Source organism: Stigmatopora argus, chromosome 19 (assembly GCF_051989625.1).
Source record: "Stigmatopora argus isolate UIUO_Sarg chromosome 19, RoL_Sarg_1.0, whole genome shotgun sequence".
Taxonomy (NCBI): Eukaryota; Metazoa; Chordata; class Actinopteri; order Syngnathiformes; family Syngnathidae; genus Stigmatopora; species Stigmatopora argus.
Genome location: NC_135405.1, coordinates 7,824,437 through 7,848,444, shown reverse-complemented (window position 1 = coordinate 7,848,444; position 24,008 = coordinate 7,824,437). Strand labels below are relative to the sequence as shown.

The following is a 24,008-nucleotide window of genomic DNA, read 5'->3' as shown; positions in this document are numbered from 1 at the left end:
AAATGTTATGCAGCACAGCTGAAAGCCAGATGGCCAGAAGCTTTTGCCTGAGCCACCGCTCATTGCTCACTAACAGGTTAGCATGCCAAACGAATCAGTGGAAACTGTCAGCACATTCGGGGTAAAGCAAAATGCACCGTGTGGCCAAATGAATCCAAATCTAACTTTTTATGTTGACAGTATTCATTCAGTAGCAGGTGGTATCGTCACATATATCTAATTGCACGCAGTCATAAAATTCCCTTTACTCATCCGAGGTCACTTCCCTCTCCCCAGCCACTTCATCCCAGATGGTCACTCCCTAGGTTTTCCTGGGTTTAGCCGCCATGCCCCCCTCCCTGTCATGCCTGGACACCCTCACCATGGAGGCGTCTAGGAGCCATCCTAATCCGATGCCCGAGCCACCTCATCTGGCTCCTTTCAATGCGGGGACTCACGACGAGAGTCCCTGGGGCCGTGTTATGGTGCTTCAGCCTCCAGTTTGAACTTGTACGGTAAAATCTCATGTTCTTATGGACTTACTTCCTCCTCTGACTTGCTTTCAATTTCTTATTCCAACAAAACACAGGATTTTGCACATCTACCTACTTATTTTCCATTGTCATACGCCTTCTGGCGGATCCTGACTTCTGTTTACCTGTCTTGTGCCTAGATAGTGGCAAACAAAAGATAGACAAAAATTCATGTAATTTGATTTTAGAAGATGAATAGAATTAGATTAATCCTCAAAGGCAAGGGTGTCAGACTCGGGTTGGTTCGTGGGCCGCTTTAACGTCAACTTGATTTCACGTGGGCCGGACCATTTTAGATATAATATTTAGATTTTTTTTAATAAATTGATTAAAAGAACTGGATTAAAAGCCCTGAATATTCAGTTTTTTATAGATCTAAAACAATGTTTATTTTAGCTTTTTTTATATATTTTTAGATTTTACAAAAAGATTTTGAACTAATGACACAGAAAAAAATGATTAAAAAATTACAATTATTGATTTAAAAGGGGGAAAATCAGGATATTTAATATACATCTATACTCTTCATTTTAATTTGATCCTAAAACAGAAAGTCGGCACTCATGATTTACTTTCCCGGACCACACAAAATGATGCGGTGGCCCAGATTTGGACCCCGCACCGCCACTTTGACACATGTGCTCTAAGGTAACGTTATTTTCTTACTCGGCTCATTTTCAACTCCATTTATTAAAAAAAAAAACTACACCAATGGCAAGGGAGGATGAGACCCCAAAGGCCCTACAAAAAGAATAAAAAATTCCCATCCATAGAATCACACCAACCAAGGATAAAATTTAAAAAAAAAACTAAAACAAAAAAACTATCAAAGATATGGTACTCACTATAGGGAAAATGATTCCCTCCAGCCAAAAGCACTCTGTTCCTGTCAACACACTTAAGTCAGGATGCGGTCAGACAAACATGAGCATTTGTTGTTGTTGTTTTTGATGTTAACACTTAACCCTGGAGCATGTCATTATAATTATTATCTTATATATTAGCAACCGTGACCCTGCATCACACAAATGACAATAACATTAATTGGGCTGGGATGCTTCTACCTATGCTCCGATGCTCATAAATGACAAAAGGCATCACCGTTAACAAAAGGGCTGGGGGAATTGTTCTCACTGGGGCTGGAGCTGTCAATCAAACGGATGTGAATGTTGAAGTGTGTGCTGCGCTTACACATTACCTGTGGGTGGGAAAAAAAAAGCATTAGTCAGAAAGATCCACAATTTGAAAGTCTAAAGATGTGCTGGTTCTTTTCTCTTGAGTAAGGATGACTGATTCGTAGTGGTAAAAGCCCTTATTACTCATCTGAAACTAGAACTAGCATTTTGATATAAAATAAGCTTCCGGTTTCAACCGTATTTTAGTTTGACCGTTTTGAGAATTATTTTTATTGTGGTTTTCAGGTTTAAATGACATTGATAAATGACAAGTCTTAGGGAAAAGCATTTATCATAACAGAATTCAATTTTTAAGTTTCACCTTGGCGATTAAGCTCATGTGATAATAAAAACAAAGTCTAGCTTTATTAGGGATGAACACATTTTTACTGGTTATATTGAAAATATGGACATTACTCACTGTTCTATGTTGCACATTATTCTGTACATTGCAATGGACTTTAGTTTTAATTGATACCGTATTTTCTGGACTATAAGTCGCACTTTTTTTTATTAGTTTGGCTGGGCTTGTGACTAATACTCAAGTGCGATTTAGATATGTTTTTTTTTAATCTCTCTGACCACAACAGCCTGTTATGTTTTTTTTTATAATGTTATAGTTATCTGACAACTGTTGTGTTAACAGGTGCCCATTTAACCCGTTTTCTCCATTTTCAAGTATGTATGTTCTTGGTTTCTGATTTTTTTTAAATGCCTTCCCAAAAAATGAGATTTTTTTCCCCCTCTTTAATGTGCATTATTTGGTTGGTGCAACTTATAGTCCGAAAATTACGTCACATCGTATATTTGCATTCACATCTAATTTATTTTCCATTTTATTTTTAAGTTAAACTAATTCAAATGCAACACAACTTTATTCTGTGTTACCTGAATGATTGCAGTCTTCTTTCATAAAATAGCGAGGGTTGGTGCAAAATTCTGCCTGTGTCCATACGGCCTTTAATAGCTAGTTGGTTTTTGCATTTTACTTGCAAAATCTCCCATATTGTTCTCATAGACAGTAAGGCTTCATAATCGGATTTTGTTGTTTTTGATGCGCTTGATGTGTCTTTGTCTGAGCTCGATGGTCTGCAGAGAAGGAAGGGAGCATTGGGAATTCAAATAAGATTTGGCTGTGCGCGCGCACAGGCTGACTGTGCATGGTGGGGCCGACCAGCTGTAAAAGTGGATGAAGGCACGTGACGTGGCTTTGAGGGAGCGACGCCTTATAAAAAGTGTGAGGAGTGTGGAGAGCACAGAGCGTCTGGAGGAGCCGCGCTCGCATCCTCCAACAGAACAAACAGTTTGGCGCGCGCACGCAAAAACTGACTGCCACTTGTCTGCAGTATTTCCACTCAATGATGCCATCAAAGATTGATTTTCATTAAATCACACATTGTTTTTGCTCTTTCACATAAAGTGAGAGGAGGTTGGATGTTGCGCTTCTGGCTTGGATTAACGCACAAAGATAAAGGGCGGATCTGCGCACTGGTGGGAATTATGTAAGGTAACCATCATTTATATTTTGGGGGGGCTTGCTATTCACATCTTTTTCACTTGTTGTCATTTCCGCGCTTTAAGTTTTTTTTCTGTATTGAAATACATTGGGTTTTCACCATTTCAGAATTATTATTACGCAAAAAAGACGCGCTATGCTTATTAAATTTGTTCCTTGTTTGCACGGGCATGGATAATTTATGCAATTTTACTTGATTCATAGCCGTGTCTGTTTTTTTAAATAACTTTTTGCAAGCATGAAGGGGAAAATTACCATCGCCAACAAAAAAAAGTGAATTTATTAAGACCTGTCCATCAGGATCAAACTATAAAAATATACTGTATGATGTGGTTATGAAGAGGAGGATCAATAAATACAGGGTGGTGTCACGCAAGCATTTTTTTTCGAAATAAATGACAACTGAATACGTAATTGAATTGAATGTAATTAAAGCAGTTTTTCTTTATGGGGGGGCAAATGCATTCCTGCAGCTCCCCTATTGTAAATTCACATCCCCTCAAAATATTAGGTACATGTGGGCAAAAATCATGTCTGCATTTAATAGTTGAGTTTTATACCATGTCATAAAATGGGTCCACTGGGTTATTCATGAGGCAAGAAGTTTAATAACCTTTTTTTCTTCAAATTAAGGCAAAGAGTAGTTGACACAAAATGTTTTGACACAAACATACAAAATTTGTACAAAAGTATTTGTGTAAAAACCTTGATTTTGGATAATTACATCATTCTCTGATTGGACGTCCATCCATATCATGTCAGCCAATGAGTCTCAGACGTGTGTCGCCCGTTTGCAGGTCAGTTTAAGCCCACAGTCCTCCCGTCCCACGCAGCAACATGAAGTCCGTGTTGGACGCCGTGGCCGACACTACCTTCCGGACTATCACCTCTGGTTTACAATTCCTCGGCTCCAATGACGCCAACTACGGTGAGCCGGCCAGCAGCGATGTGGACTTCAAGGGTGTCTTCTCCCTCCAGAAGCCCGTGTCCTCCTTTCGAAGCAACGCCTTCCCCGATAAGATCCCCCCGGACGAGGAGCTGATCCTCAGGGGCTTCTACCCGACCAACGCCACGGAGCTCCTGACCAACCGCAGCACCTTCCGGGATGAGGGCAACAACATACAATGTGGGGAGAACTTCATGGACATGGAGTGTTTCATGATCCTGACGCCCAGCCAGCAGCTGGCCGTGGCCGTCATGTCGCTCACCCTTGGCACCTTCACGGTCTTGGAGAACCTGGTGGTGCTCTGCGTGATCTTTCAGTCGCGCACCCTCCGCTGCAGGCCCTCCTACCACTTCATTGGCAGCCTGGCCGTGGCCGACCTACTGGGTAGCGTCATTTTTGTGTACAGCTTCTTGGACTTCCACGTATTCCACCGGAAAGACAGCCCCAACGTGTTCCTCTTCAAGCTGGGCGGCGTGACGGCGTCCTTCACCGCCTCGGTGGGCAGCCTCTTCCTCACCGCCATCGACCGCTACATCTCCATCCACCGACCTTTGGCGTACAGGCGCATCGTGACCCGGAACAAGGCGGTCATCGCCTTTTGCGTGATGTGGACCATCTCCATCGTCATCGCCGTGCTACCTCTGCTGGGCTGGAACTGCAAACGGCTCAAGTCCGTGTGCTCCGACATCTTCCCCCTGATCGACGAGAACTACCTGCTCTTCTGGATCGGGGTGACCAGCGTGCTGGTGCTGTTCATCATCTACGCCTACATCTACATCCTGTGGAAAGCGCACCACCACGCCGTGCGCATGCTGAGCCGCACGTCGCAGAAGAGCCTGGTGGTGTACTCGGCCGACGGCACCAAGGTGCAGACCACGCGCCCCGAGCAGGCCCGCATGGACATCCGCCTGGCCAAGACCCTGGTGCTCATCCTGGCGGTGCTGGTCATCTGCTGGGGTCCCGTCTTGGCCATCATGGTCTACGACCTCTTCTGGAGGATGGACGACGACATCAAGACGGTGTTCGCGTTCTGTAGCATGCTCTGCCTGCTCAACTCCACCGTCAATCCCATCATCTACGCCCTGAGGAGCAAAGACCTGCGGCACGCCTTCCTCAGCTCGTGCCACGCCTGCCGGAGCAGCAGTCAGCAGCTGGACAACAGCCTGGAGTCGGACTGCCAGAACCGCAACGCCAACATCTCGGCCAACAGGGCCGCCGAGAGCTGCGTGAAGACCACTGTGAAAATAGCCAAAGTCACAATGTCCGTGTCCCCCGAGACTTCTGCGGAAGCTGTCTAATCGGCCGTCGAAAGTGGCGGACAATGCGTAAAATCTTGTGTTTTTAGTCATTCGACATGAAAAGAACTGAGTCGGTCGGTGGTAAAGATATTTTAGTTGGCCTACATTCAAATGGAGCAGATAAGCCAAACTATTGTTGATTTGATGACACGAGCATGAAATTTGGCGGAGGTGGACTTGAAGGATTCAGGGGGCCGCCATTTTGCCCACGAATGTGACGTAACCAAACCAGGAAAACAGTTTTACTCCATATCGGCGACCACATGCATAAAATTGGATTATAATGCCAAGGCTTTTGAGCCAAAACCAGATTAATGACATGAGGTTTGAACCAAAGTAGCCCGTTTTTGTTACCAACATTTCATGCTCGTAACATCGACCGAATGGCCAAATATCACATTGAGCTGCTCCGTTATTATTGTGTGAGCACAAAGTGTGCCCAAGTGCCAAATGGTATTACAAGGTCACTTCGATGGGAAGGAATTCTGCCACTGACTTTCAAGAGAGTACAAGTTATTGAATGCATTTTATATTTTTGTACGGTGACTTCAGGTTTTGAAAATAATGTACCTTCATGTTGGGAACAAGGGGCTACTGACATTTTGAATTCCACACATCTTACTGTGTGCCATTTGCACCATGAATAGAAGAAACCTCCTTTTTTCTGACTCTTTCGCGCCTTTTACGATCACACAGGCTTTCATGGACGGACATTTTCTCTTATTATTAGAATAAGTCACTTTTTTTATAGATCTTCTGACAACACTCAATGAATGAGTGGCAAGTGTGAGAGAAACAAAATGATTCGTGCAGTGTGGAAAAACTAAAGCACTTCTAACCTGAGAAACAAATGACAACACAGCGATTTTTCATGAAGTATTAAAAACTACTGTTTTATAGACAAATGTTCTTTAAATGTATTTGTTTACTTGGTAGCCGTTAGAGAATGTGAAGTATCACAATCATCAACTGTACAGTGTATAATGCAAAAATAGTCTCGCAATTAGGGATGGGGATTTAACTATGAAGGACAATAATAATTTCACTTGTATTTTAATGGGATTTGACCAATGTTCCCTCTAATTTTTTGTTTGTCTGGGCAGAAAGACAAACTCCCTGAGCACATTGAGTACCGGTGTGAGCAACATTATCATTGCTCGCTATGGGCACACACCAGTATCACACCTGCCATAAGCAGGTGTATGTCTACTACACATAAATGATTTAGTAATAATAAAATGTAATGATTAATATCTATGAATGGGCGACCCAGCGGATGAGTGGTTCCCGCGTCGGCCTCACAGCTAAAAAACAAAACAAAAATGGGATTTTATTTTGTGCGCTCCATATGATTTGCTGTGCGCAGATAAGACGAGAGTAGTGCGCAATTGCGCATGCATGCAGCTTAGAGGGAACATTGGATTTGACCAATTTTTCTTGAACATGATATTTATCAAGTCTGAATCAACAGCGCCTTCGCTGGCATTTCTGTATAATATGAATTGACGTCAATCAATGGTGTATTAAATGATTATAAAATACCCATTTATGGTTCAAATCTAAAAAAAGCAAATTTAGCTTGAGGTAGAAGGTTTGAAAAATAAAATGACACGGTGTGCGGGTCACAACTGTGCAAGCTGCGGTCATTTTGTGTCTGCTTTTAACTAGAATGTATGTATGTGATGCCTTGTGATTTGGTGATATAGTTCCAAACCCAAAGCCTTTAATGAATCATTACAGTGAGGTGTATCCAGTACTACTGTTGCAGCAGGGTGTAGTTCTTTTTTGTTGTTAGTTTTTTGTTTTTATTTTTCCAATGAATTTCATGGCATAAAAGCCTCCCATGCACAGGCCTGTAGTGAAGTACTTAATGTAATTTAAATATTTTCTGCTCTTCATTGGACATGTATAGATAAAAAATGGATGAAGGGAATGTACGCACATAGAAAAGAATTTCAGAACATTTCCCCAAAAATCAATAATGTCGTGCTTTTTTAACTGGGAGTTTTACAGCACAAACATTTTTTTAATTGGTGTGACGCTATCCATGACACTTCTGTACCAGTAATTGCTTCTGCTGTGTCTTGTATTCTTAAATGGTGAACATGTTTAAAAAAAATATTGTAAAGTGACTTTCTGTACAGTCGGGACAAAATAAGACTCCTCAAAATGGAGGGGAAAAAAGTCACAATCAGTCAAGTGTTTTTAGTATTACTGGTTCAATAAAGTCGCAAATAATTGTCATGTTTGTGTGACATTTTTGAATGATTATTCATATTCCCCATCCTTAATAAAGTTAAATAGAGTTCCCAGTTGGCTCAAGCCACTTTCCAATCATCCAATGTATTATTATGTTTTGGTGCCCTCTAGTGGATATCCTTGAGCTTCCATCACCAGCTTTCTTCAACACCCTGAGCATCGAATATTATAGATAGCGTTATGTATTTTTCTAAATCCCCATAGGATCAATTTGCACGGTAGACTTCACACGACAGCAACATCTGCTCTCTTTTCATTTCTTGGCTTTAGAAAACTTGAGTTAAATACAACATCTGTCTTCACAGATGTCGACAGGATTTTGTTCATATAAAAACTAAATATACCACTGCAAAAAGTCCGATTTTTATAATGTAATTGTTAGGATTAATATTTTGCCCTTTTTGTTTGTTTGATGTATTTTTCATATTTGCTGGCATATACCTAAACTAAAGCAAATCAAATTTCCTGACCTGAAACCTGCAAAAAAATAGAAAAATAAAACAATACACTAGTATATAAAGCCAAGCTACACACCGTTGAACCTGGATTATATATATATTTTTTTAATTCACGGTACTTAAATGGACTTAAAAAGCTACTTTTGTATTTATTATTATTATACTATTATTGTATTTGTTGTCCAAAATAGTAACAACAAATACAATAATAGTATTATTGTTACTGTAACAGTAATAATAATACTATTATTGCATTTGTTGTTACTATTTTGGAAATAGTAACAATAGTATTATTGTTACTATTTCCAAAATAGTAACAACAAATACAATAATAGTATTATTGTTACTATTTCCAAAATAGTAACAACAAATACAATAATAGTATGATAATAAATACAAAAGTAGCTATTTAAGTGTATTTAAGTTCCGTGAATTTAAAAAAAAAAATATATATATATATATATATATATATATATATATATATATATATATATATATATATATATATATATATATATATATATATATATAATCCAGGTTCAAGGGTGTGTATCTTGGCCTTATATACTAATATATTTTATTTTTCTATTTTTTTGCAGGTTTCAGCTCAGGAAATTTGATTTGCTTTAGTTTAGTTTGTATGCCAGCAAATATGAAAAATAGTATTTTCCAAGTAAACGAAGTACATTTAAGCACTGTGCAATCGTTCAGTAACTTAGTCGCGAAGTTGTTGCTTGTCAAACTTGTTTGAAAAAGTGTTGAGTTTTGGGGAAATGTAGTTTTCAAGTGAGTTCAACGTGAAGGTTCAATTGTCATAAAAACTACAACTACCAGCAAGTAGGATGTTTCATTGCGCATGCGCGTAACCTGAGGTAAACGAGTCAAAGTCGGCGGAGCGCTTAACGGTTGTCTTTGCCTTGTAGATCGTCGAAAATCGGCGTTCATCTGACCATACGCCACAGCTAAGACGTGCTGTCGTGTCCGCTTTGGTTCACAACACGTTTGTGACCACAACTACGTGACATCGGTCGACGGAAAGAAGCAAGAGTCGAGAAAGTCCCATTTTCTCACTGCTCGGAATCGCTCCAGTACTCGGTAGCCGGAGAACGAAAGCTAACCGTCGCCTCTCCCACCCGGACCGCCAGATAACGGGAACCCAGAAGCCTTTTCTCTCTTGTCGACACTTCGGAGCTCGTGTGATGGCGTGTGGAGCTACCCTGAAAAGGACTCTAGATTTTGATCCGTTAATGACCCAAGCTTCCCCCAAGAGGAGGAGGTGCGCCCCGATCAGGTCTGCCGTCCCTTCACCGCAAAAGTACCTCCGTCTGGAGCCTTCCCCGTTCGGACAAGTGTCGTCCAGACTCACCACAGGTTGCTCTTATACACTTTAATAATGATCTACCTTAAAAACGTTTTTAATTAAGTCTTCCGGAAAACGCAGGCCGTGAATATTTCCTGTGTTAGCTGCATAAGATGAACTCCTATTTTCGTCAGACTGAGTTAAATGAACTGCTATTTGTGTTTCCGTTCCAGAACAAATCCTTCAAAATATTAAGCAAGAGTACAAGCGGATGAAACGACGGAATTTGGATAGCAATCTCCAGCAAGTAGAGAGCTTCTCTCCGCTGGACCTGCACAACATCCCTTGTGGATCCTCCTCTCCATCAGGTAACATCTTACAGTGGTACCTTGAGATACGAGCTTAATGCGTGCCGGGACTGAGCTCGTATGGCGATTTACTCCTATTTCAAATCAAAGTTTCCCATAGAAATGAACTAAATACAGATTAATTTGTTCCTACCCTCTGAAAAAACACCAAAAAACAGGATATTACAATGCAAAAAACATTATTATTGGTTGTAATTCACCATATACCAACAGAGTAACAAATAACTAGTAGTTATGATTAATAAAAAAATGAGGAATTTTATACAACGGGGAGTTCGTGGATGGGGTCACTTGACGGATGCGCTCGTAACGTAATATAAACTTTAAATTTAACTTAGATGAACTTAGATTCCTATACACACGCTTAAAAATAGTTAATCTTGCGTTACACTAAATTTAAACCTTCTTGTGCAATAACCAAGGCTTTTTTTTCTCGATTTCTTCCCCCAACAGGTTCATGCTCAGGGTCTTCATCCCCCACCAGGAAGGAGCAGCCTTTATTTTCCCTTCGGCAGGTGGGAATGATCTGCGAAAGGCTACTTAAGGACAGCGAGGACAAGATCCGGGAGGAGTACGATGAGATTCTGACCACAAAATTAGCAGGTATGAGAAGCCAGTAAAGGAATTTCTAGCAGATCTTTTCATTGCCATTTCTCATTTACATATTTCCCGTGTTTTTTTTTGCACTCCCGACAGAGCAATATGATGCCTTTGTCAAGTTCACACATGATCAGCTGATGCGGAGGTTTGGCGAGCAGCCTGCAAGCTGTGAGTGGATTTAAAATGATCACGCAAATATGAAATTATATTCACCGCCGCCTATGTGAAACAGAAATATGAACATGTTGATTAGATGGAAAGCCACAAAGGCAGTGAAAAGCTAGTGCCAACTGACTAGCCTCATCTCGTCTTTTTCTTCTAATATATACTTATTTAATCAAAAATATTTCGGGTGAGATTTTTGAAATATTATTTTGGGGATTAATCTTTTGAAAAATATAGTCAGCACTTCATGATAATGTGTAGTCATTAATATAATAATTTAGTCAATGGAGTGTGTACTTTGAAATAGCTATTGATTGCTCAATTTTCAAACGGCTTGTTTTTCCATAAACGCCAGAGAACCAGTCATTTTTTGGCAAATTTAGTTATTGACATGACAGGAGTAATGTGTACCAATTTTGGGGGGCAGGATTTAATTGTTTTAATGTAATAGTCGAGGAACGTGTTATGAAAAAGCCAATATTTACAGGATGTAGGTAAACTGACATACACTTTTAACTGACAGTAGTATGTGTTTTAGCTAAGGCTGGGCAATGGTTGCTTATTTTAATTGTATGAGATTAATTGCCATTAGTCAAGCTATCATAAATTCAAAAAGTAGTAATTAGCACACTTTTAGATTAATGAAATAATCTATATTTACTTATTGGCTGCCATTAACTGCAATGGATGTCCAATCCATTTGAAATGTGAGAGGCTGGCAGTGAATGATTGCATATGTTGTTTTTTTATCTTTTATTTTGGGGGGCTGTCACTGTGTGATATTCAAATTGGTTTGATGGGCTGACACATTTGTTTGATAAATATGCAAAAAAAAAAAGTCAAGATTGTAGCAAATACTTTTTTGCGCAATGTAGCTGTGACCCAATGTTACATTGTTTGCTTTTAAGGACGTCATCTGGGTCAACCAGCGTTGATAAAATCAACCTATGATAAGAATTCACTTTGGCATTAGGTTAAAACATGATGTCATGTCCTCTCTCCCTTTTCAGATGTTTCATGAGTAGATAGAATGATCCAATCTACTGGAACCTCCGTTGTCTACTTGGACTTTATCCTCGCTGTGCCAATATCACCTCCCAGTGGACTAGATTGCCTAGTCTGCAGCTTAAACAATTTTGCTGCTTGCTTCAGCAGTTTGGGAAGCACCCTCTGCTGTTGAAAATTTTCTTCGGACCCTCTGACTTCCACCAGTGGCCTCGTAACATTTATTCGGTTTTCTTTTCTGGATGCCTTGGAAAAAAATACAAGGCTGACTGCCTCCAATACCATCAGACCTTTTCAGTTTAATTTTTTCTTGTTATAATAAATGTAAGTTTTGCTTGTTTAAAGGGAATCAAATCTGTTGGTTTAGGCTAGACTTGAAGGGTAAAACTCATTTTTTTTGCACCATGCAGCCATTTATTGCTTAAATACATGTGTATACACTGAAATATATATATATATATATATATATATATATATATATATATATATATATATATATATATATAATATACATACATACATACATACATACCTTTTTAGTGTAAATGTTATTCCTATTGCAAAAAATGTTTTGCTTGTAGTGAAGAGGGGTTTAAGCTTGGCAAGACTATTAAACTGTTTCCACATCCACTGCCTAGAAAGATGATATGCATTTGTTTAACAATGTAATTATAAAGAAAGAAAATGTATTAACTTGGGCAACAAGTCACATTTAATCATACAAAAATATATACGCATACATCTGACCTAAGATGGACGACAGTTACCCTACGCTGCCGACTCCACCTCTAGACATCCAGCCATATATATGATTTCTAAATCTCAGCCGGGCATCTCTTTGCATTTGATGATATCACAGAAGCGCTCTCTGCGATTGGACAATATACCGGAACTGTTCTCGCTAAACAGGAAATTCAACCAACCATCAAGAGACGCCAATAACAGCCCTGTAACAACCATCATGTGCTCGTTAGTATTGTAAATACTGTATACAAAATGTTTTTCAACCTTTTCATACATCTCACACTAGGATTATGGCTTGTTTCTTTCGACGGAGAATTGCAACTAAGGTAACGAGTTTAAAAGCAAAGTAAAACCACGTTAAGCTATATTTAATGCATGAATGTCCTTCAGTGCATGGCTGACTCCTCAATACATGCATACATTTATTTCTGCAATATTACTTGTGTGTAGTTGGGGAAAACGTTGCAGCAGCCTGATGACCTCTTTATACCTGCTTTGTCAGCCGTTCCAGTCTTTAGAAAACAGTATGTGTCTTGGTTTTCACGCATAGTTACAGAAAAGGCTTGACCTTTATACGTTCCTCAAATTTGTGTATTTTTTTCCTTAGGGAGGGTGCTGATATGAGGCTCTCTATTAACGTTTTAAGGACTAATGGAGTTTTACCAACGAGTGGAGAAATCCAACAACAAACAGAACATTTGGCCTATCAGGTAGGCATGAGCAAAGAGTCAAAGTTAGCTATCATGTATTATACATCATTGAACAGTAGATATTTAATCGTCCCTAATGAGGACAAGTGCAATCAAAACAAATGCATAATCTTTATATTTTCAATAGTGTGTCTGAAATGTGATCTGCCTTTGCATTGCATGTATGTAATAAGTCTTGCAATATATTTTCAGCTAAAGCAAGACAGTGTGGTGGAGGAGATATCGGTAGGAAGTGCCGTCATCAACTTTAAAATCCATCGTAAGCTTCTTGCCAAGGTGTGTAATATTATTTCACAATATTATTGACTCTGTCTTCACCTGCTGTTTCTTATCTCTCACTTTTATTGTAGCAAATCCTGGAATCGTTTGGAACGGGGCACCATGGCAAAATCGAGCTCAATAGTGAACTTTTTAATTCCCTTAACAAGGGAACAACGTTAGTAGAGTACAGGTATGTTTTCCAATAAGAAACCTATCATGCCCTTTTTGTTTTCATCAAGCATTGATACTTTTATATGATGTAGCTCTCCAAATATTGCCAAAAAGTTTCATGCAGGACACTTACGGTCTACAATTATAGGTGAGGTTTTGTTAGTGATATTTAATCTTGTAATGTAGAACACCACAGGGGGTAAATATGAATTTCTCTGCAGGTAACTTCATTGCCAACTTGAAGCAGAGTCTTGGGAACAAAGTTATCAGAATGAATTATCTTGGAGACTGGGGAATGCAGTTTGGTGAGTGATTAAGTCTTCAACACATTTTCTGGTCTAGTAACATCCTTAAAGCCTTATCCTTTTGACAAATCTGTGTATTCACTTTACATGATCTGTCACTTTGACAGGTTTGCTCGGAGTTGGTTTTGGCCAGTTTGGCAGCCAGGCGCAGTTGAAAGAAAATCCTTTACAACATTTGTTTGAGGTGAGGTGAAGCATTTGCGTGTTTTTCCTGCAGCATTTTGTGTTTTTGTAGTTTAAGAATTCATTTGCTTTCAGCTTTGTCTGCTAGAAGGAGAATGTTATCAACAACACTGGCAATTGACATTGATAAAAATTCATTTGCAAAGATACTTTAAATTTATGCTTCAAATTTGAATACAATGGTATTACATTAGTTGCACTAGACAAAGAATGCACAAAAAATAGATACATCGCAATGGTGTATAAGTTGCATTTTTGGAGGGCACCTTTTGTATTTATTAGAAACTTAGAACAAACATATGTAAAATTTGGAACAACAGACAAACAGGGCACCCACTATTATAACATTGAGCGTTTTTATACTATAGACTAAAAAACACAAAATAAGCTGTTGGGGTCAGAATTTTTTTTAGAGACGTATATATGTATATATATACATATATATATATGTATGTATATATATTTATATATATACATACATACATATATATATATTTATATATATACATACATACATATATATATATATATATATATACACACGTGTGTATATATATGTGTATATATATACATATAAAGATATACATACATATATATATACATTTATAAATATATATACATATGTGTATATGTCTCATCTCATTTTTTGAACCTCAAAATTTCACATCAGTTTTTGTGTCTAATGTTTGGCATTTCTTATGTTACCTAGGGGAATTAGCTCAGTAGTTAGTGCATCAGCCTCACACCTCTGGCATCCTTGGTTCAAATCCCAGCCTCGGAATACCAGGTGCTCTAAACTCTTATGTTAGGAAGGGAAATTAGCTGTCCATATGTGCTCGCTTAGCACGAGAGAAGCAGTGGGATCTCTTATGTATAAAATTTCTCTTGGGTGCCCGTGGCCTAGGTGCTTAGTCCATCGCCTTCACTCTGGTGTGTCTGGGTTCGAATCCAGGTGACTGCTGTGTGGAGTTTTCTCTGCAATTGGAGTGTGTGTCCCAGAATTTTGGTGTGAGGCTGATGCACTAACTACTGAGCTAATATTTGTATGTCACAAGCCTAGCTAAACTATGAAAAAAAGTGTGACTTATAGTTCAGAAAATACAGTAATTTTGATATATGGTTCAGTTCTCCTTTACAAACATTCTATCAGCACAATTAAGCACTTTACGCTTATAGACCTAAAGGTATATTTCTATTTGTCAGGTGTACGTAAAGGTGAACAAGGAAGCAGAACGCAACGAGGACACAATGCTGGCAGCCAGGGACTTTTTTCGGAGGCTGGAGCGGCACGAGAGTCAGGCGGTGTTACTATGGCAACAGTTTAGGGACATCACCGTGAGCGAGTACAGGCAAATTTATGAGGTACGACAAGGATGAAGTGCTGCTGTGTGGAATGCAAACTTTATAGTGATTTCATTTGACTTGTCAGCGCTTAGGCATCCGCTTTGATGTGTACTCGGGTGAGTCTTTTCACCAAGAGGGGGTCAAGGAGGTCTTATGTCAGCTGGAGAACCAAGGCCTGTTGAAAACTACAGAGTATGTACAAGAAAACAAAAATCCCTGTTTTATGTCTGGAACACACTAACTTTTGACTGCAAAAAGTGAAAATTGAATGATGAGACATTAGTCAGTCGAAAAATGGTGTTTTTCAGGATGGGGACGAGAATTGTGGAGCTCCCAGCCGAAGTCCAGAGCAACATCTGTACTATCCTCCGCAGTGATGGGACAAGTCTCTACATCACCAGGTTACTGTTAGTCATTCAGTCATGAAAGCAATACTGGACCACATCCAGTATAAATAAGTGATATATAGTTTACAAAGTGTGCCTTTCTTAGACCTGATAATAGGCAAAATAATGCCTATTATTTACTTTTTACTTTAATGTTTCACATGGGAAAACTCCCGATTTCCCACAGACCAAGAACATGAGAAACATTGCACGGTTGAATACGTGGAATTAGATTAATGTTCAGGCATCCAGATACTGTGTTATCTGTGGAATTCACTCTCATTTTTGAAGTGAATACATGGCCAGTTATCTTTTGCTTTGTTTATGTTTCAGGGACGTTGCAGCGGCTATTGACCGTAGAGAAAAGTATCATTTTGATGAGATGATTTATGTGGTAAGAACATGTTGCAAGTTTTGCACTTCAACATTCTGACAAAACAGTTACAGTTGTTTAAAGTTTTATGAACCGAAAATTATTCAATTGCCATTATCTTACAGCTTTTTTTTTGTCTTTTATGAAGACAGACAAAAGTCAAGCAAATCACTTCCAGCAGTTGTTCCAGATCCTACGCCAAATGGGACATTCCTGGGCTGACAGGTACCTTGCGCTACAATCTGAATCGAAACATCCCATCCAAATCTTTCTGGGATTTATAGTATTAGTCCGTAAAATAAAAAAAAACATTCCTGTCTACTACATCAATTCTAACATGAAGTGTTTGCGCAGGTGTCATCACATACCTTTCGGCCTGGTGCAGGGCATGAAGACCAGGAGTGGCGAGGTGGTCTTCTTAGAGGACATCCTGAGCGAGAGCCGAGCGAGGATGCTGCTCAACATGAAGCAATCTAAAAGTACAACCCTTGCAGCCTTCCTTGACATGAGATTTGAAAAACACTGACCTCTAGATAACTACAAAATAATACTTTATTGTACATTTAATTGGGGCCTTTAATGCTCTCATTTGGGAATTTTGCAGTGACAAAGGAAATGGACAACGCAGAGGACACGGCAGAGAAAGTGGGAATCAGTGCGTTAATCGTCCAGGTGGGCTACATACACAACAGCGCAAGTTTTGAGCCTTACTGGTGGATGAGCTTTATTATTAATGTATTTATTTTTGCCAAAATTGACTTTTAGGATTTTAAAGGTCCACTACAGCGGGACTACAAGTTTGACTGGGATAAGGTGCTCCAAGCCCAGGGAGACACAGGCGTTTTCCTCCAGTACACTCACGCACGCCTCTCCAGGTGGGTTATTATGAGATTGAGAAATAGAGTTGAAAAATGGTTAGAAATTTTGCATCTCTAAAGAGGATCTCTTGGGATGTGAAGACTTTATTTAGGAATGAGAAGATTTAGATTGTGTGTGTTCATTTCTCACCTGGTTAACCTTAGGCCTGTTTCAGAAACGTTTTTTTAAGGTAGAGAATGCTAAATCTGGAGTAAATGGACTAATCTTTGCAGCTTAATACGGAAAAACGACGACATAGACGCATCCACATTCGATCCGGCCTTGCTAACCGAGCAGTCGGGCATCTCTGTTCTCCAGCACCTGCTCCGGTAAGTTCCACATAGTACAAACCCTCGCACGTGTTTTCCAATCAAAACATTATCGCCTCTCGTCTCCGCGCAGGTACGACGAAGTGCTATATCATTCGGCCCAGGATCTGCAACCTAAACACCTGCTCAACTTCCTGTTGAAGCTCGGGTAAGGAACAAGGATGCATGTGGGTGTGGACAAAGCAGGATATTTCATAAGCAGATTGTCAAATTGGGGCACTCTCACTGTCTTGCAGCCACCTGACTGCATCGGCGCACAGGGATCTGCCCGTTAAGGGGAGTCCGCAGCAAGTAGCTCAGGTAATGAGACGGTCAATTCAAAATTTCAGGTTGCTTTTTTTTCAATTAGTAAGGATACCTACTTTAAATGGGAAATGAAAATACTGTGCCCATGACCAACCAATTTTCCAAATGATCACAGGCAAGGATGAGACTTTTCAGCGGGGCTCGCTCGGTTCTCGCCCACGGGATGCAGATTCTAGGCATCATTCCAGTGGACAAAATGTGAATGTCATTTAACGAAGGATGTCCTTTTACAAGGTAATAATTCACACTAGGTGTTGTCTGTCCTGTATCGGGTCAAAAATATCAGACACCCCTACTTTGAACGATTTATTTTTTTAAAAATCATTTAAATTATGTTGGTTTTCTTAAATCATTTGTAACAACAGCAGCAGCAGGAACACTGTTCCTTATAATTTGGTCTTGTATTTAGAGTACAATTCCAAATGGCAACTTTTGTTGTAAATCTGTACATTTCAATTAGGTCTTCAGTGAATCAAAAAATGACTTGTAAATAAACAAGATGACATTTGCATCCGTGCAGAAAAATGTCTCATCATTTCAAGTATGAACAAAAATAAATTGTAATACATTCACAATTGATGTATTTCACTGGGGTAGTAAAAAGACACGTTTCTTCTAAGAAAAAAAACAACAACACATTGCTAAATGAATATTTGACCCATTAGTAAATAAGTTGTTGGTCCTCACCGTGTTTTTTTTAGCAGTGCAGCCTTTTAGGTTTCTACTGGACAGCGCCTCGCTTCACTTCAGCAAAATCTTCACAAGTTTTGTTCAGTTTTTACAATGTCTCCTCTCTTTCCTTGATTAAATAAGTGGTGCTGCAGAGTTTTATTTACACTCGTTGCAGACAGAACCCCTATAATTGCATTAAAAAGTCAGTGATTAGGGGTTGGGGGGGCTGTCAGCTTGCCCCTCTCTCAGATCCCAGGGCTTTCTCTTCAATGAGTCAGTCACTAACTAGACTCATCCACAGTGATCAGTTTCTGTTTGGACTCCATGTCTGGACATTCCTTGCTGACTGTGGACGTGTCCCGCTTTGGAAGGCCGTACAGGTAGATGGACACGCAGACCAGAACGGCTCCCCACGTAAATGTGAGCGCTGTGGGCAAAATGAGCAAGTTAGCAAGTAATATTTAGATCACGTGGTTATTTCACAAGATTTAGATATCGACAAGGGAGCAATTTGCCTTTTGCATCTAGAGAAGCGTTACAAAAAAAATGTTAGGTATCTCTGGCAGTGACGTGTGCGACTTAACAGGCCCGCATGACAATGATAACAAAACCGTTTGCTGAACAGCCTGTTAGACTGCGCAAACTTCTTGTCGCAATGCAAACACTGGAATATGCCCATTATCTTACTTAAATGCAATCCAAACAAGATGACAGATGCCACGGTGGAGAGGACAATGGCCGCCGCCGCGGAAAAACCCTTCATGATGTTGTCTGTGTACTTCACCACAACGGACGTGTACAGGCCTCCCACGCTGCCTAGAACTGATGTAGAGAAAAGGTGACGTCAGACGGGGTCAAGAACAATGCCACCGCACCCTGGCTTTTCTTGTACTCACATATGACGAAGCACACCCAGGGAGTGTAACCGAAGAAGAAGCCGTACTTCACGACCTTTTCTCCGTCTTTCAACAGCACGGCCATCAGAGTGCAGGCAATACCCGACAAATACATCTGGATGTTTCTCACCCACAGGGACGTGTCGGAGGTCTTCAGCACCTTCTCGAAGTACACCCCTGACGCAAATTGAAGCGCATGTTTACAAGCAGTGCCGACCAAACAAGTTGAGGAGATTCTCCGCAGTTACCTGCGAAGCCGGAGCAGAGCACGGCGACGACGATGGCCATGAAGCCCAGGAAGGTGTTTTGCTCGATCTGGAAACAAGAAGTACGTCAAAAATCACAGCAGAGACCAGGGGCGCTGTTGCAAAATGAACGCTAGTTCCAGACCAATGCTCAGGAGAAGGAAGAGGAAACATTTTTTAGCGTGTTAGCAATGGAGGCTAACACGGAGCATGAATGAATAGGACAATAACACGGCTAAAATGAGAGAGATGGTGGACAACACTGATCAGATCCAGTAAAAGTTTTCGTGAGGCTGAAAATAGTCTGCTTGCCAACAGTGATGTCTTTTTTTCGTGATAACATTTTTTGTCATATCGCACAGCTCTACCCACAGTATTACCAAAAGGGTTAAAAAACACATTGAGACCTACTTGGACTTTGGTGGACTCGATGGGCTCCCACTGTACGAAAATGACTCCCACGCACAGTGTGCAGATGGAGAACCACTGTTTTTTGCTGAGGGTCCGATGGAGCATGAGGACCATGCACAGAGCCGTGCACGGGATCTTCAGCTGATAGGTGACCTGCGCACAAAAACGTGTTTAGAATGTAAACTAAAGCAAAGCTTCCACGAGGCTGGAGTGAATCTCACAATGCTGAACTTACCTGATAAACCGCCGCATCGAGGTTGCTGAGCGCCACAAACGCCATGTTGTTCTGCAAGGCGTACACCACAGAGGGGACACTAAGCTTCAGCAAACCTCCAGGGTTGCACAACACCTGCTCTTTTAGGTCAGCCAGCAGCTTGGACGGGCTTCCCGATTCTCTGAGAAGAACATACGGAACAAGCATGGAGTCTAACAGTGGCATATGACAACAGAATTGTACGATTTTTAAGCCCTTATACAATTTTTTTTCCCCAAAAAATTGGGCTCAATATCTACTGGAACATTTAACATAGCTACCAAGTTTCAAAAATGATGGAGGAGTAGGACTTTAACATTAGTGTCCACAAGAATAAGACTAACAACTACGTGAGCGGTAACTGTAAAAATATATATTTGTAAAAAATGACATTAATTCGCTCCACCCATTCTTTTGGAAAACTTTGGTTACGTCAAATCCAAGGTTATTTGTGTTGTTGACTAGATTTAGTACTTCCTTTATTGATAATTTATTTTGGACTTATTATTTATTGATTATATAATTGTTGTTTTTATTTGTGCACTTCATGATGAAGCTTTAACTGATTTGATATGGTGATTCTTAATGATACCATTTACTTTGTTTTGCTTTGTTGTTCTGCAGCCTTGGCGACTGTATTCTCTAACCACAACCCTCGATGGGATAAGCCTTAGAGAAAATGAATGGATGAGCTATCAGAGGCCAATTTCATCGAAAACAAAGACCAAATTACAAATATTTTAGGAGCTAGAGCCCCTAAAATATACCTAAACTTAGTGCCAACAGAAGCAATGTTTTCCTTATATTTTTGTGCATTTTTGTCAATCTACGTCACTGAAAAAGATGTGTCCAGTAGCGACTTACCTTGCCAGCATGCCGAGGCTCAGCACGAGTTTTATAACTTCGGTGATGCACACGGCGGTGGTGGAGAAATACATTTTTTCCGGCGAAGTGGTCCTCGTGTAGCGGACAAGCACATTATATGTGGCCGCCACCAGGGTCATCACCGTCAGGCAGTACAGCTTGAACGGCAAGCTCGCGCTGTCTGCGGTGGGGTAAGGAGTGCAAAAAAATCTTTGCTACGATCATCATTTTTTGGGGTAAATATTACCGATAAAGTACATCTAACGACTTAAACCTTAAGAAAATGTGCCATCGTAGTCGCATGACACGTCGGTACCACGACTTAGCATTTAGCCGGCTAGCCGAATGCAAACACGGGGAAGGAACTTACCGCTGCTCATTGTTGCTATGGCGTGGGATCCACCCGTGTCACCGGATTAAATCATTCTTGGCGTCGAGGAGCGACACGCTGGGAGGGAAAACTCGATCTTTTGGTGTTTCCTTGATCAGCGGCAGAGCCGTTCGAGCGTCGCTACTTCCTCCTCCTACATGATCTCGACGCCCCCCCACCGTCACCTCCAATTGCGGGGCGATCTGCCAGTGTACACTTTTGTTTTCTAAACAAACACCAAAGTTCATGTCATCAAAATGTTCATAATGTGCAATACTGTATTTTAAAGGATTAAAGCCCAACCAAAAAGTATTTACAGCTCCCCCCACTGACTAATGCACGTTATGATGTAAACAATGTATTTTTTTTTAAGTATGATAGCCCAATCAACACGTATTTACAGCCCCGCCCCACCCACTGACTAATGCATGTTATTTTGAAAACAATGTATTTTTTTAAGTATTAAAGTCCAACCAAAAGGTATTTACAGCCGCCCCCCTGACTAATGCATGTTATTATGAAAACAATTTATATTTTTGTGTGTCTATTTTTAATAGGCGTGGCCAAGGTCGGAGTTCAAATAGCCGACGTCAAACGCCAAAATGGCTGATGAGCCAGGAAGGCAGCACGGGCGTCCACTGCAGAGCAGCTCAAAAGTGACGATTTGCCGAAGAAAGCCTGACAAACTTCTCACAGGACGATGCAGCACATTCGGTACGTTGTCATTTGGGGATTTCGAAGCCCCAGTTCTCGTGATAAGAGCATGATTCGTTGACGTGATGTAGCCCCACGTGTGTGCAGACAGCAAAATGTTTGCAAACAAATTGGCTACATTACGTTACCGATCGCTCTTTGTTTAAAAAGAAATCATTCCATTGTGTGTTTCAGTCCCTCAACGAGCACAGACTGCTGGGAAACATCAAGAATGTGGCCGAAACGACCAGAAAAAAGCAGCTTGTCGACGCCATTACAAAGTGAGTCATTTTTAAATGGTTCCGATTTTCTCTCCGTGTAATATTTAAACGTCAGCGTTCAGTATTCAAGGATTTGCGCAATTGGCTCGTTTTTTATCATGATACATTCAAATTTTGAATGAAAACACTAACTAGCTTGGTGCTTTTTTTAATAGCAAAAACCTGTGGACAAGTCCCACACAAATGCCATTAGTGGATGTGTAAGGAATAAACGGTAATCCCTCGATTATCGCGGTTAATGTAGACCAGACATGGCTGTGATAAAGGAAAAACTGTAAAGTAGGGTCATCCCTATTGAATTAAAAAAAAAAATACTAAAGTGGCAAGTCAAGGAGTAGCTTCCACTTGTGATTTTCAATGTGGCTTTTCACATCTTTCTGAACTTTCAAAAAAAATCTGCCATGTAGTGAAACTGTGCACTTAAATAAATTATATACTTTTAGTCCCTTAACTTTCCTAAAGACCTCAGGGCTTGGACCTATTCGTTTTTAGTTTTGACAAAACCTAAGCAAGACATTTATTCAACAATAGTGCAGGTGTCATTTTTGACTCATTTAAACATATTTTTTTTACCCTCAGTATAAGAAGAGAAAAACAAGCTTTTTGGATATTTATTTTTTAAGAATGAATAGATTTGAAATGATTGACTGAAACTTGAGGCAGAAGTAGGATTTATTTTATTTATTATTTTCATGTAAATTGTACCTTGTTGTCCCCTGTCCAGTATGTTTTCCATATTTCCCAGTGGAGGAAAATAGACTGGATAGGGGCCCTTAAAGACAAAAAGAAAACCAGACTATCAGAGGTTGTCTAATATTGCCTTGTTCTGCAGAAAAAAATTAAATGTAGGATTTTTTTTGGACAAATTTTGAATTGATTAGGCCCTAGTCTGTATTTCTTTTTTTGTCAAAACTTAATCTATTGTGCCTTGACCCCTTTTTTGTTTTCCAGAACTCCACCCAAGGGAGCCAAGGTTTCCTGCCTATGTACAGATAGGCTGCGGCAGCCCCCTTTTTTCTCGGTGCTGGTGGTCACGCGAGAACCAATCTGAGTTTTTTCAAAATAAAAGGTAAGACCTTGCGAATGGTGTTTTACTTAACTCTGTGTATTGACCCTTTTTTCTGTTTTCCCGAATTCCACAAGGGGGACAAGGTTTCCTGCCTATGTACAGATAGCCTGAGGCACCCCCCTTTTCGCGGTGCTGGTGGTTACGCGAAAACCTATCAGTGAAGTTTTTCAAAATAAAAGGTGAGCCCTTTTGAATGGTTTTTTACTTAACTCTGTGTATTGACCCCTTTTTTCTGTTTTCCAGAATTCCACAAGGGGGACAAGGTTTCCTGCCTATGTACAGATAGCCTGAGGCACCCCCCTTTTCGCGGTGCTGGTGGTTACGCGAAAACCTATCAGTGAAGTTTTTCAAAATAAAAGGTGAGCCCTTGTGAATGGTTTTTTACTTAACTTTGTGTATTGACCCCCTTTTTTCCTGTTTTCCAGAATTCCACAAGGGGGACAAGGTTTCCTGCCTATGTACAGATAGGCTGCGGCAGCACCATTTTTCGCGGTGCTGGTGGTCACGCGAAAACCTATCAGTGGAGTTTTTCAAAATAAAAGGTGAGACCTTGTGAATGGTGTTTTACTTTGTATTGACCCTTCTTTTTCTCCAGATTTCCACCTGGTGCCAAGGAGTTTCTTCATCCATTCTCAAGTTTTTCAAAATAAAAGATTTTAAATGTATACATGTTTTGTCTTTA

At 40.2% G+C, this 24,008-nt stretch overlaps 4 protein-coding genes and 1 long non-coding RNA gene across 7 annotated transcripts; 4 read left to right on the top strand and 1 right to left on the bottom strand.

Annotated features, from left to right (window-relative positions):
• Positions 1-347: 347 nt before the first annotated feature.
• LOC144064299 (cannabinoid receptor type 1A) lies at positions 348-7,691 on the top strand. Of its 2 annotated transcripts, XM_077586707.1 has the most exons (3): positions 348-494; positions 3,108-3,194; positions 4,001-7,691. In XM_077586707.1, exon 3 carries the CDS (start codon positions 4,041-4,043, stop codon positions 5,445-5,447), a length of 1,407 nt encoding a protein of 468 aa, XP_077442833.1. In that variant the 5' UTR covers positions 348-494; positions 3,108-3,194; positions 4,001-4,040; the 3' UTR covers positions 5,448-7,691. The 2 variants fall into 2 exon arrangements, with proteins under 2 accessions (XP_077442833.1, XP_077442834.1); XM_077586708.1 differs by lacking the exon at positions 348-494 and having other exon boundaries at positions 3,042-3,189.
• On the top strand, positions 434-12,232 carry akirin2 (akirin 2). Its single transcript, XM_077586711.1, has 7 exons — positions 434-489; positions 3,108-3,194; positions 9,088-9,535; positions 9,698-9,832; positions 10,286-10,435; positions 10,529-10,600; positions 11,608-12,232. Exons 3-7 carry the CDS (start codon positions 9,364-9,366, stop codon positions 11,616-11,618), a joined length of 540 nt encoding a protein of 179 aa, XP_077442837.1. The 5' UTR covers positions 434-489; positions 3,108-3,194; positions 9,088-9,363; the 3' UTR covers positions 11,619-12,232.
• A 270-nt stretch (positions 12,233-12,502) lies between these two features.
• rars2 (arginyl-tRNA synthetase 2, mitochondrial) lies at positions 12,503-20,403 on the top strand. Of its 2 annotated transcripts, XM_077586555.1 has the most exons (21): positions 12,503-12,672; positions 12,797-12,870; positions 12,954-13,056; positions 13,249-13,332; positions 13,407-13,507; positions 13,581-13,636; positions 13,710-13,793; positions 13,901-13,977; positions 15,180-15,338; positions 15,406-15,512; positions 15,629-15,721; positions 16,040-16,100; positions 16,228-16,304; positions 16,434-16,558; positions 16,684-16,751; positions 16,845-16,954; positions 17,171-17,266; positions 17,340-17,414; positions 17,503-17,566; positions 17,688-17,806; positions 19,277-20,403. In XM_077586555.1, exons 1-20 carry the CDS (start codon positions 12,637-12,639, stop codon positions 17,772-17,774), a joined length of 1,737 nt encoding a protein of 578 aa, XP_077442681.1. In that variant the 5' UTR covers positions 12,503-12,636; the 3' UTR covers positions 17,775-17,806; positions 19,277-20,403. The 2 variants fall into 2 exon arrangements, with proteins under 2 accessions (XP_077442681.1, XP_077442680.1); XM_077586554.1 differs by having other exon boundaries at positions 17,688-19,685.
• Positions 17,866-21,623, bottom strand: slc35a1 (solute carrier family 35 member A1). The gene is made up of 8 exons (XM_077586564.1): positions 21,284-21,623; positions 20,914-21,094; positions 20,032-20,191; positions 19,797-19,949; positions 19,389-19,455; positions 19,141-19,317; positions 18,932-19,066; positions 17,866-18,671 (listed from the first exon to the last, which is right to left on the bottom strand). The coding sequence occupies exons 1-8, from the start codon at positions 21,291-21,293 to the stop codon at positions 18,526-18,528; spliced, it is 1,029 nt and encodes a 342-aa protein (XP_077442690.1). The 5' UTR covers positions 21,294-21,623; the 3' UTR covers positions 17,866-18,525.
• A 217-nt stretch (positions 21,624-21,840) lies between these two features.
• On the top strand, positions 21,841-23,991 carry LOC144064229 (uncharacterized). The gene is made up of 7 exons (XR_013296739.1): positions 21,841-21,997; positions 22,172-22,257; positions 23,209-23,326; positions 23,401-23,505; positions 23,570-23,685; positions 23,752-23,868; positions 23,922-23,991. It is a non-coding gene; the product is annotated as an uncharacterized LOC144064229 (long non-coding RNA).
• The last annotated feature ends 17 nt before the right edge of the window (positions 23,992-24,008 follow it).

Coding starts and splice junctions, on each gene's coding strand:
- LOC144064299 (XM_077586707.1), top strand. CDS start 4,041: ATGAAGTCCGTGTTGGACGCCGTGGCCGACACTACCTTCCGGACTATC.
- rars2 (XM_077586555.1), top strand. CDS start 12,637: ATGGCTTGTTTCTTTCGACGGAGAATTGCAACTAAG. Junction 13,508..13,580: donor ACAACGTTAGTAGAGTACAG/GTATGTTTTCCA, acceptor TATATGATGTAG/CTCTCCAAATATTGCCAAAA. Junction 16,305..16,433: donor GGACATTCCTGGGCTGACAG/GTACCTTGCGCT, acceptor GTGTTTGCGCAG/GTGTCATCACATACCTTTCG.
- slc35a1 (XM_077586564.1), bottom strand. Junction 20,192..20,913: donor AGCCTCGGCATGCTGGCAAG/GTAAGTCGCTAC, acceptor TGTTCTTCTCAG/AGAATCGGGAAGCCCGTCCA. Junction 19,318..19,388: donor GCTCTGCTCCGGCTTCGCAG/GTAACTGCGGAG, acceptor AATTTGCGTCAG/GGGTGTACTTCGAGAAGGTG.
- akirin2 (XM_077586711.1), top strand. CDS start 9,364: ATGGCGTGTGGAGCTACCCTGAAAAGGACTCTAGATTTTGATCCGTTA. Junction 9,536..9,697: donor GTCGTCCAGACTCACCACAG/GTTGCTCTTATA, acceptor TTTCCGTTCCAG/AACAAATCCTTCAAAATATT. Junction 9,833..10,285: donor TGGATCCTCCTCTCCATCAG/GTAACATCTTAC, acceptor TTCCCCCAACAG/GTTCATGCTCAGGGTCTTCA.